Source organism: Gadus chalcogrammus, chromosome 5 (genome assembly GCF_026213295.1).
Source record: "Gadus chalcogrammus isolate NIFS_2021 chromosome 5, NIFS_Gcha_1.0, whole genome shotgun sequence".
Lineage (NCBI taxonomy): Eukaryota > Metazoa > Chordata > Actinopteri > Gadiformes > Gadidae > Gadus > Gadus chalcogrammus.
In genome coordinates, this window is record NC_079416.1 from 21,953,047 (window position 1) to 21,969,687 (window position 16,641).

Here is a 16,641-nt window from a genome sequence, read left to right on the forward strand (position 1 = left end):
ACAAACAGTTTAGAAATACGCTGAAATCTAACACTTTCTATCTCTTCTCATCTCGCTCTCTCTCGTTCGCACTCTCCTTTCTCAAAATTGAACAGGCTTCGTTGTCATGGAATATATTACTTTACATTGCCAGAGTTCAGAAAGTTAAACAAGATACAATGTAGGAAATAAAGTATTAAAAGTAAAAAAAGTAAAAAAAGTAAAAAAATGATGACCATTTAACTCTCTCTCTCCCTCCCTCTCTCTCTCTCTCTCTCTCTCTCTCTCTCTCTCTCTCTCTCTCTCTCTCTCTCTCTCTCTCTCTCTCTCTCTCTCTCTCTCTCTCTCTCTCTCTCTCTCTCTCTCTCTCTCTCTCTCTCTCTCTCTCTCTCTCTCTCTCTCTCTCTCTCTCTCTCTCTCTCTCTCACTCACTGATATTCCAGTTTTATTTAGGAATTGACGTTACTGCAAAACTCTCTTGACTACTCTCAAAATACTCTCAAAATATTATTTACATTTACATTTGGGGCATTTAGCAGACACTTTTATCCAAAGCGACCTCCAATAAGTACAGTCAAGCAATATATCTCTGGCGTTACAGTAAGGTACAGTTACAGCACAGTACAGGTAGTTTTGCCAACAAAAACTCCCATGATGCATTCTGATGTATTCTGTTCTATTTTTATTTATGGTTTCATTTATTTGATGATTGTAAATGGTTCATATCAATCAATAAAGTATGCGATGCATGCAGCATTGTGTGTTTATACTCATTTATCCCTAAGACCCGATCCACTCTCACACAAAGCACTCTCACATGAAAATAAATCAGTTTCCGGAAGTAAATTTCCCATAAATGTTCTCCATTGACTTTAAGTTAAATTGTAATATAAAGAGTTGGAAGCCTGGAACCAAGCCCATCATTCGTCAAAGTAGTCGTATCCAAAAAATATTTGTTGCGGAGAATTTTTTGGGGAAAATGGAAGAAGAATCAAAGGTATAGGCCTACAATTTTTTGAAAGGGTGAAGGAACTACTCATCCCATAAACCATTGCAAACTTTTTCGCAATGGTGACAACCCAATAGATTAGCACGTTTCTTACATCTTATAACCTTTATCATCATCATATTGTTTATAGTGTTAATACAAGTTGTGTAATAGTCTGTGTGGGTTATTGTGTGTGTTTGTGTGTGTGTGTGTGTGTGTGTGTGTGTGTGTGTGTGTGTGTGTGTGTGTGTGTGTGTGTGTGTGTGTGTGTGTGTGTGTGTGTGTGTGTGTATAGTGTTTCATTTAGTATATATAGTGTTGTCAGCGACATGGTTCCTTCATTCGCACGTCCATCAATGCCGGTTCCTCTATTCCCAAAGAGTGTGGTCGCGAGTGTGAGTTTTAAAACATGTGAATTCATGTCTCCTTTCAGCTACGATCAATTCCAGTTACGTATTCATTCTATTATGTATTCCTAGATTTTATGCTACCCAAATTACTAAATAGCACTGCTAGTGCTATATCATACATGTTTACTTTTATTTTTCATCATATATTCGATATCAACATATTTTTCAACACTTGGAGCTCATTTCCTCTACAGCTCTAACAACAACTCTCTACCCTCCATTAATCTAAGAGAAATCATGGTTCCTGTGGTAATCGATCGAGTTATCGACGACTTGAATTTCACGGGCGCAGTAGAAGTTTCCACGGTAACAGCTAGCTCCACCAATCAAAGGCGTGTGTTCAACCCGGTATCACGCGATTGCGTGCTCCTGCGCACAAACGTTAATCTATTGGAGCGTGTTCCAGAGCACGATAGTCCGACTTTTTGCGTGTTACACAGAACGAAATGTAAACCAATGCATTCTGAATGGGAGTGTTCTAAGACAATTAACGTGCTCCACAAAACGGTACGAGAGAGAGAGAGAAAGAGACAGAGGGAGGGACAGAGAGAGAGAGAGAGCGAGAGAGAGGCTTCAGAAAGGGTGTGCGCAGATAGTACAGTGCACCCTAGTTATGTTTATGCCAAAACCACAAATGCTATATGTATATATATATTGCCTAATTATATATATTGCCTATATATATGTATAGGCTACATATATAATTAGGCTATAATTATATTATTTAGCGTGTAATGAGACAATCTATAGCCAAATTGTCGAAGATGCCCGGGAATCTTCGGGGATATCAGCATGGGAAATCGGCGAATCAGACCCATGAACCTATAAAGAAAGACGTCATCTCAAGCGGGAGAGAACGTTTGCGGTGCTGGTTTGTGTCACGTAAGTACATGGCTCTCATGTCTCATGCATTCGGCGTGAGACACACGCAATTCAACCCATGCACACGCTCGAACCTGTGAAAAGTTCCATATTGGCTCGGCTACCAGATCGGCTCGGGGTCCGTCGTCTGCTGATTACGTCACACAATACGCTATCTACAGCAATAAGGTATTTTATGGCTTAAATTAAAGAGCCTGTAATGATCTTTCATTTTGAACATAGACCATTCCCAACCTATTTGTATGGATAGTTTTCTTCTAAAAACAAAACATCCCTCGGAATCATCTTGGCTGTTAAGATAAGCCGTCCGTGTTGCCAGATTGGGCACATTTTCAGCCTGATTTGGCTACTTTGAATCACGTTAGGCTGGAAAAACGGGATATATGCCCAATCTGGCAACACAAACCGAAACTAGACAGACCTACTCGCGCTCACACATGTGCTCGCTGTGGTTGCTATGACGACAGCCAGAGCTACAGCACAAAACAGCCAATCACAACTGTCCCTTAGCAGCCAATCACAATGTAGCCTACGCCCATTCAAGCGTACAGCCAATGATATTGTGTAACGTAATCAGCAGACGACGGACCCCGAGCCGATCTGGTAGCCGAGCCAATATGGTACTTACACCGGCGAAAAGAAGTATACTTCAAGGACCCGGATACCGTACTCAAAACGGGCTAATCCTGAAGTGTGGATCGAAGGACACTCCCCGTACTCAACGGCAGCCATCTTAGCTACGTAGCGGAAGAGGCGGAGCCAGGCTGAGCCAAAGTCGGCGCATTTTCCACATAGCCTGCATTAATAGAGTCATTTTGTAGTTTTTATAGTTTTTATAGCTGCTAGGCGTAAAGGGTTCACCGTTCAAAGCGGGATGTTTATTGCGGGGGAGTAGCCACGGCGGCAGTCGTGATCGTAATTTCCGGTTACTGCACCACGGAGTACTCGATTTGGAACAGCACTCACATCTGAAAAAATAACGTAGTAGATAGTGCGGATAGTATACTTCCTTTAAGTATACTCATGGAAGTACGGGTATGGTCTCACGAAAATACGTGACACTGTCACGTTATTTAATCTATTGAAACGTGATCAGGGACACGTAGGCCTATTTTCTAAATTGTGTATTTCAATTGGAAGTAGGCTATTTGTCGTGTCACTAAGCATGACTTCCAAACTAAGGTTGTATCCGGGAGCGTTCTCCCCAATGTCCCTTATGGAGCTCCGTACAGATCATTCATTGTTGAAAATTGTCTGTGATAACTAACAAATGACAGCTTTTGGCCACCCGTTTCTACTTAAAATTGTCTGTGATAACTAACAATATGACAGCTTTTGGCCACCCGTTTCTACCTTCACCTTTGATACTGAGAAATTGTGACAATACACGGATAGGCCTATACTAAATGCAGGTGCGCTGCTCTGTAGGCAAACCGCGAAGGAAAAAAGGGTAGCTGCTTCATCTGTTCTTTTTAGAATTGTATGTCTTGATGTTTATTTTATCTTGCCATCTATTCTCTTGTTTTTGGCTATGTGAATGAACGTCCGCGTCGATGCCTCGATCGCAAGTCCAGTGTCGCGAGCGGACGTTGCCATGACATCTAGAAATCATACCGTATTTAATGGGTTGTAGTGAGTGTAACATAATTCACCTACAGTATTTTGATATGTGTTGTTCTTTCAATTGTGTTAGGCATGTCGTTTACTGTCTTGGTGGTTCAGGGATCGATGTCCCTTTTAAGGATTACGAGCGTCTCATGACGTCAGAGCCCATGCAGGATTTGTTTACCTTCAGCACGTTTTGATTTCCTGTTTCTCTCTTACTAAATAAACGAGTCACACAACTGTGTGCTCAACGTGCGAAATTGTGTCTCTCACTTATGGCAATTTCCACAGGGTTATCATTAATATTGATGTGTAGGGGTTGTTTATAACTCGTGAATAATATTGTTTAGACCACGGTCTGGGGGAATACTCTGATTCTGATTGGCTGCAGTGCGTGCATTAACTCCTGATATCGCCCTACAGACACCCGCTAAGTAGTTCCAGTCAGTGTTTAGATTCTCTGCCCGAGCCCGAGCCCAACGCGGGCCGGGTCGGGCCTATATTTCCCACCACTATACTCGGGCCGGGCCTTTGATCGATTTTTATTTTACCATTGGTTTATTGGCCTAATCTGAGGAGAAATCTATGCCATAAACAGAAATATTATAGGCCTTTATTACACGGGTCTTCTCAATGCCGTGGAACACTCCGTTCATGGGTAGTAGTCCGGTGACTTGTCTACCCCAGCGTCTACCGTTGCTAAGCGACGTCACCGTCTTTGCGGACAAATTATTTCTCTGCTAATCAACATTACAAATGGCCAAAAGACTTGTATCCCCCCCCTTAAATAAATACTATGGCAGAATTATTATTATTATTCTCATTCAACTTGAACATGTGTTTTTAAAGTAGAGTGGTGGAGGGATGACGTATGTTGGCCAACCCGGAAGTGAGCGTCGCCCTGGATTCCCTCGACAAAAAGCCAACGGGTTTTGCCATTGGATTTTGGATTATTATAAATTGAAACAATTTATTAAATATTTGTGAGATGTCATTACTCATTTGTGATATGAGTTTGCTTCCTATTTATGTCGAGTATACACCCCTACTGTCCACAAGCATCCCCCCCATATGGATTTGGAGAATTGTTGCCACGTCCCAGTGGTGGAGGTATCATATATATGAAAGAGGGCATTCAATTATACTATAATGATCAATTAGGAGGCCGAAGCCCTAAAGGAAGTGATGCAATAGGTGACTGAGGGTCAACATTTGAGAACCCCTTTTATCAAAGGGGTCTCAAAGGACTCATACGCTTCAACAGCGGCTGCAGCAGAAGTGTTGAGACGAAAGATGATATCAAGACATTTATAGAATATTCCCATTCACATGATTCTTCGCACGACCTGCAGGTTGGAGAGACTGAAATAACCCCCAAAATTAGTAATAATGTAAAAGCAGCCAAGTCCCACAAATTGCTTGAACTATTTATTTCATTCCATTGTTTCGTTGATATGCATTATTGAAAAGTTAAGCATATGGATTTAATGCAATATCCACAAAAAGTTCAAAATGGTACCATGAAATGTCTTGTTTATTGTATTAACCAGTTAATTTCTCTTTTGTGAAAGTCACCAAAAATCAAAAAAAGTTAAACGCAAGGTCACAGGCTAACAGTGGAGCTGTGTTGGGAACCAGCAGCCAAGAGCTTCCATGGAAACTTTCTTTACAAATAAAATTTCAGAGTTTCATTGACCACAAATTGAGCAGAAATATTTTGCATACAAATCTTTCAATAGTTTAACCACATTAAGAAAAATACATTTGTTAATTTTTTTTATTAGTGAAGCCACAAGTTTTGCACATTATCCAAACAGAATACCTGAAATGTTGATATTTCAGCCCTTTCGGGTTGAAACAAGAGAAAAGGACAACCTAACAAGAGTGAAAAGTTTGGGTTAGGTGACCTATAGTTCAAAGATGTCCCTGGTCAGGTAGACTAAATAAAAGTGTATTCCCAATTGCTCCAGGACATTCGTGTAATTTACTTGTGAGCTCGCCCTCAAGCCTAGAGAGACATCAGTGTTGAACCACCAACTGAAAGAGGGTATTTGCCATTAGTATGAGTGACAACATTTCATGGCTATTAATTTAGGCAATTATATTTAGCCGATTTGAATAGACTTTTCTCGCAGGTGAGGCTGTCAAAGAACTAAATATGGAGCAACTACAAAAAGTACATTTGCAGCATGACCAAATTATACAAAAAGTATAGGAACTGTTCTAGCAGATATGTTTTAGAAGTCTCTTTTGATAGGCAGGGAATAATTGTCTTTGTCACCCTGTAGTCATGCCATCAAATCTGTTGGGCAAAGTACCGCTACTGATTAATCCAGTAGACTCACCAGTCAAGTCCCCCTAGTTAGAAAATGGAAGAAACCCAGTTAGTCGTGTTAATTATTCTGTTGTTACAAATGAAGACTAATACTTTCCACATATTGCGATCCAAGTTACTGGCTGCAGTCTTGGATTTTATAGTTCTATATGAATAGATTCAATTTACTAAACTATTAATCATGCTTCAGAAGAATTAACCTTTCTTGGATGGCAGATCTACCACAAGCCTCCATTGCCACAACCTCCAGATGGCTTACAACCTACGGCAACTCCTCGACTACTGCAAGCCAACAAATTGGCTCTTGCACACCAGACACCCATTTTGCTTTATTTTAGGTTTTCAAGCATCTTAAAATACCCAAATCATCGCTCCAATACACAAGTCAGCTAATGGCCTACAAGGAAATGCTGAAGCTAGTGTTAGTGATGGCGATAGAAATGGACAAGCTTGCGTGTACAAATATGCAACTAGAATTGCAAGGTTCACAGCCCAGTTGCATAAGTGGTCACAACCGTTGGATTGTAAGCAAAAAAAAAAACTTCCCACAAACTAGTCAACATGGTCAATTGAAAGCCTGTACAAAACTACCCTGGAATAGTCAAATGCAGCTTTACTGCGGATGAATTAAGCCAAATTGCATAAACATCCAATGGTAAACAGTATACAAATGCAATCAAGGTTGCACTCACACTAGGCCATCTGGCCGTGGCCGTCGCAACTGTGGCCTGGCCACGGTAGGCTCTTGTACATACGCCATCACGTCGCTAGCATCCAAACAATTCTACCAAACCTTAACCAACTAGTGAAAAATGGAACAAAACTTTAGCACACACCCAGTGACTAATCACCTTGTCCAGGGGTGTTCCAACGTGGTTTACCAGAGGGCCTTGTGGACTTAAAGTAAGCCACACATTTGACAGAGACAGCACGGAATGACGTTAAACTAAGCTAATCTACAGGTTACTAGTGCTAGTGCAATTACATGAGCATTTTACACAATATTTGTACTCCAATGCTACGTAAAGCAGGCTTCTTCAGAAACCCGTAGCCTGCTACATTGAAGGGCAACTGTCTTTCGGACCAAGACCGAAACATGGCTCTGGAAGCCACTACGGCCCACGCAGCAGATTACTGCGTGGACCGTGGTGGCTTCCAGATCAACCCTTCGGTGGACCATTCATACACATGTATTCCGAGGATGTTTTGAAGACACTGGAGTCCCATGGCACTAGATTCCTTTGAAGACTAAGTTGGTATGGGGGGGCCCAAAGGGGGCCCCCCCATAGATCTTGTCAGTAATCTAACACCTGTTAAGAAAAACACACACACATCACAAGATACAAATCAGCAAAGCTCGGTTAACAAACAGCGGCGACATGCATGTCAAGGTGCAAAGAGCAGGGATACTGATGGCTTGTGTCTGAGAAGACAGCCCAAAAACGTCAACAATTAATAAAGGAAAATAACTTTTACTCACTGCGGTGGTCTGTTTCAAAGTGCCATGTTGGTAGCAATATTTGTCTGGCCTGTTCAGTCAAATGCCCACAAAAACAAACACGCAACAACGCATACTTTCAGTTTGTATAAAGTGACAATAGTGATCTGCAATCTAGATCGAAAACTTTCAACCCTCACTAAACTCAACCTCGATTGACACAGGCCGATGCGAAAAGTAAACCAAACCCATTGTGTTCACCTTTAATAAAGCGGTGCGTTACAGGTGATCTCAATTAAGAGCTAATCAGAAAGAACACTGATCGGCCATGAGTGAGACGTTCAAAACGAGGACGAGGATTTAACGGAATTGTTACCATTCAAATTCAAATTTCTTTATTATTGGATAAGGTATGATATCAATGATTTGGGCTTTGAGTAGGCCTATATTTCTTAAATATATTTCTTAAATTTTTTCACCCCTTCGCCTTTTCAATATGAAATCTATAATCTCAGCCTCTCTATAATTTGCCCAACACATATTTTATTGTTCAAATAAAATCCCATCCTTATTTTGCCATTCATATTGAATCTTTACTGTCTTTCATTGTACAACACAATCATCTAATAATTATTCATAACGCTCTTCCATCTCCTTGGCTGCATTAAGAGGAGGCTCGGGTCAGAGCAAAGATCGGGATCCACACATGATAAGGGATAAAGTTATTTATTAGAATAAAGTAAGTATCATGAAATCTGTAAAGGGATTAATGTAGCGTATGGAAGATGAGAAAATGTGCGATTATATGGTTTGGACAGAAAACCAGTACCAAAATCACAAGGACCGACCGAGCCAGAACGGAGGAAACTTACCCATTATTGCGGGGGCTCCTCCCCCGCAATAAACATCCCACTTTGAACGGTGAACTCTTTACGCCTAGCAGCTATAAAAACTATAAAAACTACAAAATGACTCTATAAATGCAGGCTATGTGGAAAATGCGCCGACTTTGGCTCAGCCTGGCTCCGCCTCTTCCGCTACGTAGCTAAGATGGCTGCCGTTGAGTACGGGGAGTGTCCTTCGATCCACAGGAGGTAAATAAATACAAAGTGCTAATGCATAAGTAGACGCTTATAGTTAAAATAGGGACAAAAACAAGACAAACAGAACCAACAAGTAGAAGGTAGTCGTGTTTATGTCGCCGTCAGAAAACGAGGAACGGAGGAGCATAGTCGAACTACGGCTTTAATCTGATTAAGCTGTGCACGTAAACGTACTGTTGCGCTCTATAAACCTCAAATAATGCAAAAAATGTATTTATTCAGAGGGAGGAGTATTTAAGGGAAATCCCTATTGTGATGTCATATTCTGATGAAGTCATTCACATGATGTTCTTTGGACGACATGTGTGTATTCGTCTTTGTCTTAGTATTCAATAATTAATTTCTAAATTCTTTCTATTTTGTAACTGTTGTCATTTTTTATTTAAAAATAATATAAGTAAAATATTTAGTTTTTCATGCTTGACTTGGCGCCCCTAGGGACGTAATGTAGGCCTACATACTGTTTACCACGTGTACCGCGGTTACGGGCTCAGGTGTAGAGGTGTTGTGTCCTGTAATGAGGACCACAGGTACTTTCAGAGTGCAGCCAGGTCACCACGGGACGGGAGGGAAAGCAATTGAGTACCTGTACCTGAGTGCTGGGGGAAGCCCCCACGCACTCAGGTAGCCTACTGAGGTCACGGGATGTTGATCTTCGTTGATCGGCGTCAACCTTACTAGAATAACAATGCCATGACCGACTTTGATTGGGTAGAGTTTGACTTGACGCAACAAGTGTTTACTGAAACAACCGGGTTTAAGCGTGTACCAATCAGGACGCAGCACGCCAACTACGCAAGGAAAACGAAACTACTCGGGAAATCCCTCGGATGCGCTCCAATCACAGCAGGTAGGGCACCTCACCTCTATAAACACCGCAGGTAGGGCACCTCACCGCCACACTTGGACTTCGGACCTCAACACCCAACATAAAGACAATTCAAGAGAATTCAACTAAGATGGAGTCATCGAGGAAAACAAGAAACGCCTCTGCATCTATAGGTAAGGTTATTGCTTATATTATATGATATGATATGATTTATATTATATAGCGCACTTTTCCTTATCGTTCGTCTGATGTGGCCGACTTCCCTGTCTCTGGATCGTCTCTGTCAGCCCAAGCAGGCTCGGGAATTTAAGTGACACAGAGTTGATCAGATAAGAGTCCATACCGTTTTTCCAGGGGAAGATTATCTTTATCTTCAGGTTTGCAGTGGGTGTGAAGCAACACGGACACATATAAAATAGAAAGTGTCCCACATACAACTCTGATCTAAAGAGATTACATCCGTACGGCACCACAACCAACAGGGACTACCGTAATTAATACCACGATATGAGTTTAGTTTAGCTTTTTGTGTGTGTTTTACAAACAGCCTACAGAATGTTCAAACGAGGACATTATATAATCGATCATATTAAAATATGATAGATGGCGTGCCGGGTCGATTGAAACACGGGACGATTGAATCACAGCGATTTCCTCGAAAACCACGCAAGTCTTCCACGTGACGTCAAATGTTGTCACAGCACGCAAGACTGTCCAACAACGGGAAATTTTGTGTAATGACGTCATAACGTTCAAATGTTATCCCCGCGAACCTGTTTTTGAGTGCGGAAAGTAAAATCTTCTGTGCGGTAGTTTTTTTCTAATAAACAGTTGGGTTTTTTGTTTCATGGCATAGTAATACGACAATACAAGAGATTAATTAGTACTTAAACCTGTCCTAAAACAATGTCAGAGTTTTGAAGTTAAGAGACAAAAAAGGTTTAAGTGCCAGAAGTCGCTGTCGGGACGATTGAAACACTCGTTTCAAACGGCCCGCACGTCACCAGTTTGTTTAAAATAAATAACAGGATGTTAAACTATGTATCCCTTAATATGACTTAGGACAGGGAAATAAGTAAATTAAATGAAAATGTAGTCGTCCAACTGGTATAAAAGAAGAATGGTGAGTGTGCAGAATGCGAAATGTGCATCTTGACAATTACGCACAGGACAAAAATATTTTTTTACCTATTTATATCACAAGAAATTATGTGAAATTTGAAACAAATGTCAACTTACGTTCAAAGTAGAAAAAAAACAGCGCGATCATCCAACATAATATGTATTAAATTACACTTTAACTAAGAGAATACACATGTGAGTGGTTGATCACATGATGAAATTATTTGTATAGGTAAAGTCATCTCTGAAAAAGACGTTAAACTGAAAAGTGTTATCAGCCGGCTCTCCTATTTGTTTGTGGCGCTGATCACACCTTGCATTAAAACGCGTCTCCACGATGGAAGTCTGTAGGGACACTTCTCTACCCTACATGCAAATAAACTCGAACGCTACCATGTAAGATGAGAAGAGGAAGAAACGTAACGTGTGCGAGAATAACATATAGGCCTATAAAATAATGAAATAGAATGAGATATAACACTACGCGGGCCTGGATATAAAACAGTAAATTCATATCAACAATTGAAAAGATTTAAAAAAGAAAAAGCCAAATAAAAGCCAATTAAAAAGGGTGCACTAATTAAATCCCTGTTAGTCTGATCGTATGAAAATAACGGTCGGTCAGGTCAATCGTTTGTTTTTTGAACGGCCGATCGATACGTCGCTTTTAATGTTCCTGCCGCAAGGACTTCTGGGACGGCATTACGTCCCTTCCATTCGTAAGGGAAGGTGCAGACTGATTTACAAATCATCACCACAGGTAATGTCTCTAATCAGCACACCTGTAGGGCCACCCACGTATCTTCTGTTGCACAGAGGATTGTGGGGCAGAATAACTTGCATACTGCCGGGCAAAGTGCGACCTGATGTAGTACAACATCCTGGTATTTTTGGCATACTGCATTTTCTGCTTCCACTAAAGTACTTCCGGGAGATTTCAACGTGAGGAACCTTCCCAAGCAGAAGAGATTAGATGGCAGATCTGTTCTCAAAGATCCTCGAAGATCTGCATCCCCACTCAGACGGTACCCGCCCCATGTGCCGGACGACGCTGATTTAATCACCACCTCCATCACATCCTTGGGCCTACGTTACTCTTCCAGAATATCTTCAATGGAGATGGCTCGACCTTGGATTTGCTTGTCGATTTGTGTACATTTGTGGATGGAAGTCCTTCACTGCCCCCTTGTCACCCACATGTGAACCGGGACATGGAAGTATAAAAGCACGATGCATCGTGTCTCGGGAGTCCAGAGGTGGAAGGGTGGGGTCTGAAGAAGTGTGAACACAGCACCACATGTGACACTCTTCCTCTCCGTTCACAGATAGCGCCCATGATGACGACACTTCAAGCGGACGGAGCATTGAGGAGGAGACCCAGGTTGACGGCCCATCCCGCGCTCTGGAACATCTGGACCTAGAAACACTGGGCGAGTATCTGCAAGTGGAACAGGACGCCTCTGCCAGCGCCGAAGACCTCATCAAGCGGTCAGCGGTGAAGCACTTCCCCTCGCCGCCGCCAGGGGGCGACGGTGTGTTAACCCCGGAGCTGCTGAGGGAACACCTGAACGTTGTGAGGCGGGCCGTGCACGACGAGCTGCAGCGGCTGAACCCTCTGCGCGAGAAGTACAAGAACCTGGCCGGTCTGGTGCCGTCGTACCACCGCCTCGCGATGGAACACGTGCACGCCCTCCTACCGAGGATCTCGGCGTCACAGCAGGCCTTTGTGCTAATGGAGTGGCTCTGCAACACTTACTTAAGGTTGTCTGCACAAACACAAACACGCACACACGTACTACACACATGCACACGACATACAAACTACACGTATGTGTAGTATGTATGTGTTTACAGAAGTAAACACATACATACATACATACATACATACATACATACATACATACATACATACATACACATACATACATACATACACAAACATACAGACAGACAGAAAGACAGATAGACAGACAGACAGACAGACAGACAGACAGACAGACAGACACACAGACACACAGACACACAGACACACAGGCATACACACGTATAGATACATACATAGTTAGACATGTAGCTGTAGATATAACCTTATAGTTAGACCTTAAGCTCTAGATATAACCTTGTAGTCAGACCTGTAGCTCTAGATATAACCTTGTAGTCAGACCTAGCTCTAGATAGAACCTTGTAGTCAGACCTGTAGCTCTAGATATAACCTTGTAGTCAGACCTGTAGCTCTAGATAGAACCTGTATCTGTGGACCTTAACACCCTGGTTGTGCCTTCACAGTCGGGGGTTCCTGGGAGACCCGGACTTCAGTGAGAACCAACAGAGGAGTCCCGTGGACATGCACCTGTACTCTGAGACGGTCGTTTGCGTCCACAAAATCCTCCGGACCACACTGGAGGTAGGAAGACATGCTGCAGGAACTAGAACACCCACACTGGGTTAGCCTCTTCACCTTTGGGAAACCCTCTGTTGTAACTAACAAACTGACAGAGGATAGGCGGGCCTAGATTCATTGTGTCTTGCTTGACTGCAGGAGGATGTCGAGATGTCCCTGGATGTCATCATTAAGCGCCAGAAATCAGAGTTTTGGAGGTCCTGGAAACTACACACAGACGTCATTGAGGTACTGCGGAGACAGGACAGTTCTGCACATTGGAATAACGTCAATATGTACACACGTGTGTAGAAACATACAAAATATATTTTTTCCTGAAGTGCATTGAAGGACCAATTGTCAGAGCGGAGTCCGTCAGTGAGAACGTGCAGGAGTTCACCCGGCAGGTCTGCTTCCTCAAACTCCAGGAGTTTCTAGAGAGGTATGTCGCCCTTTTCTTGCTGACGATTGGTGTTTCCATGGTACCATTGTGGCTTTGCAAGATGCTAAAAGCCACAATGATGGCGAAAGCCAGGTTTGCAGTCAGGTTCTTTGGCTGTCAAGAGGCCTAAATGAGTCCTCCTTCTGGCTGTAGGTTCACGACGGCCAAACAGGAACTTCTGAAAAGATACGACAAATCTCCCAAGATGACCGTGGAGACCTCCCTCAAGACACTCGACACACTCCAAGGCCTTGTGTGAGTAAAGGCCCATGCCTCATGCTACATGCTAGAGCTTTCTGCTCAAAGCTCGAGGGATCAAACCTTGAGCATTCCAGCCCATTTCTGATATGTGTTCCGCTTAAGCATGTCTGATGTTAGCATTTCTGAAGCATGTGAGCATGTCTGGTATTGTATTGTATGCATGTTTTGTATCTACAGTATAATAGATGCAATATACATCTAAAATATATATAGTAGGAATTAGAAAGTGTCACAGTATGTCAATAATAGGCCCTTGTTCTGCAGGAGCTACATCCAACCCTCCACTGATGGAGGAACCCGGGACCTCCCAGCGGAGGAGACCCTGCGCGCACTGAGTGCATTGGAGACCGCCGCCAGGACCTCCATGGGAGAGGCTCTCGTTACGATCATCAAGGTGCAGAGAAGAACCGCTACTGTTGTAGTGTTGTTAGCCAGAAGTTTACGTTCTCAACTAATACCGTGCTGACCAGGACCTTCTAGAATACATGAGTGATGCTCCAGTAATACATCCATGGTTGTTATAACAAGTCTGGTGGTGAGAAGACAATAACCAGTTTATAAAACCTGTGGTTGTGGATTCCCTCAGGAACGCCTGAAAAGCCATTTCAAGAGCAGAGAGGAGGATTTTCTGCTGACGGAGATGAAGGAGATGTTTAGTGCTGAAGACTGTTGTCCAGACGTCCAGAAGGTAGAGGGAGACTTTCTATAACCTTCTGTTGGTTGCTGAGTAAGCTGTTTTATGAACAGCTGTCTCTCTCTCTCTCTCTCTCTCTCTCTCTCTCTCTCTCTCTCTCTCTCTCTCTCTCTCTCTCTCTCTCTCTCTCTCTCTCTCTCTCTCTCTCTCTCTCTCTCTCAGGAGGCACTTGACCTGGCCTATGAGCGGGTGTGTGCCTTGTACCTGTACCAGCTGGCCAGCACCAAGAAGAAGAAGGAGCTAGAGAAGCAATGGGGTCGTGACGTGGGTCAGAAAGTGACTCAGGACGCACAACATCTTCATAAGACCTTTTCAGACCTGGTGAGGGCCCGGGTACAGCACAGTACTTCACACTCAATGGTTCTTACTGCTTAATCTACCACAGTACTAACAGTGTGTGTGTGTGTGTGTGTGTGTGTGTGTGTGTGTGTGTGTGTGTGTGTGTGTGTGTGTGTGTGTGTGTGTGTGTGTGTGTGTGTGTGTGTGTGTGTGTGTGTGTCTGACAGCACCCTGGTGTCGGACAACAGAACCATGTGCTCCTGAAGGTGAAGGAGCTGATCCAGAGCCAGGACGTGGACTCAGTGAAGATCACCCTCTCTGAGATGATGCGGCTCTGCCAGTTTGAGTGAGTTTCCTTCTCCTTCTCTCCCTCTCTCTGTGTCTCTTCATCTCTCTCTCCATCTATGTGTCTCTTCATCTCTCTCTTCATCTCTCTCCATCTATGTGTCTCTTCATCTCTCTCTTCATCTCTCTCCATCTATGTGTCTCTTCATCTCTCTCTCTGCATCTCTCTCTCTTCCTCTCTCCTCATCTATGTGTCTCTTCATCTCTCTCTCTGCATCTCTCTCTCTTCCTCTCTCCTCATCTATGTGTCTCTTCATCTCTGTGTCGCTTCATCCCTGTGTCTCTTCATCTCTCAGAACATCTCCATCTCTCTTTCGTCTCTCTCTCTTAATCTCTCTCTTCATCTCTCTTCATCTCTCTGTATCACCTTTATCCTTTCTGTTAATCTCTTTCTTCTTTTCTCTCTTTATCTTTGTGTAAAATACAAAGTTAGACAAATGTTTGTGTATTTGCAGAATACTGTTAAAGGTAGGATTACCTTTCTCTCTCTGTCTCTCTGTCTCTCTGTCTCTCTGTCTCTCTGTCTCTCTGTCTCTCTCTGTCTCTCTCTCTCTCTCTCTGTCTCTCTGCTGCAGGAAAGTTAAGAAACTGTGTTCTGCTCTGTTGGAGTGGAAAGGAGGTCTCTCCGTCCATGAGGTCAAAGAGGTCCTGGCCGGTGTTCAGGTTCTGTCCACCAGAGACACCAGTGACTCTACTCGGACGTTGGGACCAGAATAGAAAACGATTTGAGCTGTGCTGGCTGAAGACAACATTAAACTTTAAGATACAAGATACAAGATGTTTATTGTCATATACACAATGGAAACATAGTTTGCACTGGGCAATGAAATTCTTAATTTGCAAGATCCCTTCACACAAAATATACTTAAAACAAAGTAGATAAATAAACTAAACTACAAGAAAAATCTGTACAAAGAGCAGAATTTAGTTAAACTAATACAGTTAAATATAATTAAATATAAGGTACTGTATAGCATGTGCAATGTTTGCATACAGCATACATTGAAATACAAGAAGTTTGAATATATACATTGGATATTGAATATTATTATTAGATATGTACATAGTGCAAATCTAGTTCACAGTTGATAAGAAATATAGTTCACAGTATTGAATAATAGTGCAAATGCAGACCAGGTGGTGGGTGCTCTAGTGATTGTCCTTTGGGTGGGTCCGAGGGGTTTGTCCTTCGGTCTCTACGCTTCGATGAGCCAACACATGCTTACTGTAGATGTTTATTTGAAAATCAAAGTAGGGTTCACCTTGAAGCTTATTGTCTGTGGTACAGGAAAAATATGAAGATGATTATTAGGTGTTCACAGAGTGAAGATCGGTGTATACCCATGGCTGTTATTTATTGTTTTGTTTGATGATTGTAAATATCAATAAATAAATTATATTTTTATTCATTTGAAATATCAGCTAATAGCAATGAATCAATAAAGAATGTGATGCATGCAGCATGATGGTGTGTTCATATTCTCTCAGACCAAAGAAACGGCCACTGGTCACATGACATCAAGACTCAATTCAGACTCATACTTCATAT

The 16,641-nt window shown here is 42.5% G+C and overlaps 1 protein-coding gene across 1 annotated transcript; it reads left to right on the forward strand.

The window, feature by feature from the left end:
• Positions 1 to 9,182: 9,182 nt before the first annotated feature.
• Positions 9,183 to 16,552, forward strand: LOC130382325 (uncharacterized). The gene is made up of 11 exons (XM_056589998.1): positions 9,183 to 9,742; positions 12,017 to 12,452; positions 12,978 to 13,095; positions 13,231 to 13,320; positions 13,413 to 13,513; positions 13,667 to 13,768; positions 14,039 to 14,168; positions 14,361 to 14,462; positions 14,631 to 14,789; positions 14,975 to 15,093; positions 15,668 to 16,552. Exons 1-11 carry the CDS (start codon positions 9,700 to 9,702, stop codon positions 15,807 to 15,809), a joined length of 1,542 nt encoding a protein of 513 aa, XP_056445973.1. The 5' UTR covers positions 9,183 to 9,699; the 3' UTR covers positions 15,810 to 16,552.
• Positions 16,553 to 16,641: the final 89 nt, after the last annotated feature.